Source organism: Atta colombica, unplaced genomic scaffold, assembly GCF_001594045.1.
Source record: "Atta colombica isolate Treedump-2 unplaced genomic scaffold, Acol1.0 scaffold274, whole genome shotgun sequence".
Taxonomy (NCBI): domain Eukaryota; kingdom Metazoa; phylum Arthropoda; class Insecta; order Hymenoptera; family Formicidae; genus Atta; species Atta colombica.
The window spans coordinates 2,531,409-2,533,666 of record NW_017259375.1 but is presented as its reverse complement, the minus strand read 5'-3'; the positions used below and the strand labels follow the sequence as shown (position 1 = coordinate 2,533,666).

General features: G+C 33.6%; 1 protein-coding gene across 1 annotated transcript in view; it reads right to left on the bottom strand.

The window, feature by feature from the left end:
- The window catches only part of LOC108689635 (synaptogenesis protein syg-2-like), a gene marked incomplete at its 3' end in the record, with an annotated part of 148,728 nt that overhangs the window by 49,592 nt on the left and 96,878 nt on the right, over positions 1–2,258 (bottom strand). Inside the window, exon 4 of the mRNA XM_018196489.1 lies at positions 252–362. Coding sequence (XP_018051978.1) covers positions 252–362 — 111 coding nt within the window. The remainder of the gene's footprint in view (positions 1–251; positions 363–2,258) is intronic.

The following is a 2,258-nucleotide window of genomic DNA, read 5'->3' as shown; positions in this document are numbered from 1 at the left end:
TATCCTATATATACTCCAGATAATTTATGTTAGCTACAAAGCTTTGTGATAAGCTTCTTGAGTATAATAAAACCGAGTGCATACCTTGTAAATTTAAAACTTCTAATTTTGATGTTACAAAATTATAATACGAATGTATTATTTATGATTAAAATTAAACATTAATATGCAAATGCTTCTTTCGAACTATTCTATAAAGCAACTATTGAAAGTGTACATAAAGTTATGTTAACATTATGGTTGACATTTACCTCCATGCACCTCGCAGACCAGGAACAGGTCAGCTCCCTCCGGGTAAGCCTCGAGGAGTTTACTCATGTCTCGCTTCTTCGCATCATAGATTATCGGCTTCGTCGGTGGCACTGTAAACAGAAAAACCGACATGTGAACGATATGCATATTTTCCAGTTTGGTAACTGAGGTTGTCGTAAATGTGGCTTAAAGAAATCTTTAAACAGGATAACTTTATTTCGAGAATTAAACATACAACCGTTTTTAATATTCATTATATATGAATATAATATAAAATATACATGTCATATATAAAATATAATAGATTTTTAATTTAAAATTAAAAAAAATTCGCCCTAGAGATAGTCAAAAAAGTCTACATAAATTTGAATCCTTTCTTGCAATAAGTATTCTTTATGGATTTTAAAATACTACTAATAATTTACTGGCGATACCTTGGTTAAACATTAAAGATTTATCGAGCCAATATTTGGTCAATATTGTGCCAATAATTCTGCTATTAGGATTAGCAGCATTATTATCGACCAAATCGATTTAATTTAATTAGTGAGATTATTTTAATTTATGATAGTAATCAGCACGTAGTTTATATTGAAAGATGTATTTCAAATTTACATGAAAATATTATTAGGTATTAATATTCAGTCACTCGACTGTATTTAGCGTTTTTTTACGAAATGCAAGATCTTAATGTGAATTAAAAACTTTAAGTTTTGACGTTGCAAAATTATAATTTAAAATACTTATGATTATTAAAATTAAGCGTTAACCTCAATTATAACTATAAAAATTACACTTAAATTCTGAAACGTCCTGTTTGAAGTGTAGAATGCAGCAGGTAAACCTCAGCCTTATAACGTATTTGATTTATTCATTTAATAGTCTTGTTTACCTTTTTATTGTTTAAAAAAATAAATATTTATATACAATGTGTTTTTTAATTTTGTAAAAGAAAATTGTACTAGGGAATATGAAATTATATGGTACAGAAAGAAAAGTCGCCATACAGTTTTTTATTTGGAATGTTTTTTAATAAAATGGCATATTTTCAAAATATTCGCCTATTAAGCTTAAAATGAATCACTTTTATAAACATCAGTTTTGATTAATTATGAGTATAATATTGTACTTTTGAGAGGCTTCGTGCATACCTTGGCCAACTACATATAAGCAAAATAAAGCCGATGACGAGAAAGGAAAAAAAGGGAGTAAATGAAGCAGCAACAATAGCAGTAGCTTTTATATTTGACTGACGCGGCATCGCCAAGCACTTTTTTTCCCTTTCATAGCTAGTCCGATGCATCCGCGATACAACCGAGGTAAATGCAAACAAGTCAACGAGAGTCTCATCCCAATATGTCGCCCGAATGTCGTATAGGAATTGCCTTCGGTTATTGACGATGTCGATCGACGGTACACGCTCCATTCGTTCGTGCTTCCTCTTCCCCTTCTGGGAAGGTGCAGCTAGCATAGAAAAAGATCGCGTTCGCGAAGACGAGCTTTCGTAGTAGGGAAAACTCGATAAACGATCTCGATAAGACTCGTCTTCGATGCATGGTGAAATATTCTGATTCGGTTTACTCGGCTTCGCAGTGCAACCGCCCTCGCGCGCACTTCTTGATCGCAGCAGCACTGTGTGACTGCAAGCTACGCACAGATTGACATCGTATATGTATAACCTCGAGGCGATCGCGCAAAATCGAGGCTTCATGGGAATCTTTATGTAGATAGCTCGAATCACACTGCACTTTGTTCTCGAGCGAAGTGCGGTGCCACCATGTTGCTGGCGTGACTTGTTTGTTCATATCGTCGAGCTGTATCCGAAGTACGTGGCGATATTTTCAAAACATGTTCTATGAGCGCAAAGTTAGTATTGTCAACCTGCGTTCAAAGCTATATGGCGCAAGGTAAAATAAAAAATGTAACGAATAATATGCATACATGAATTTGAGTTTCATATAGTAGCACATGAATACATGTATATTATCAAGATGATAATATAGATT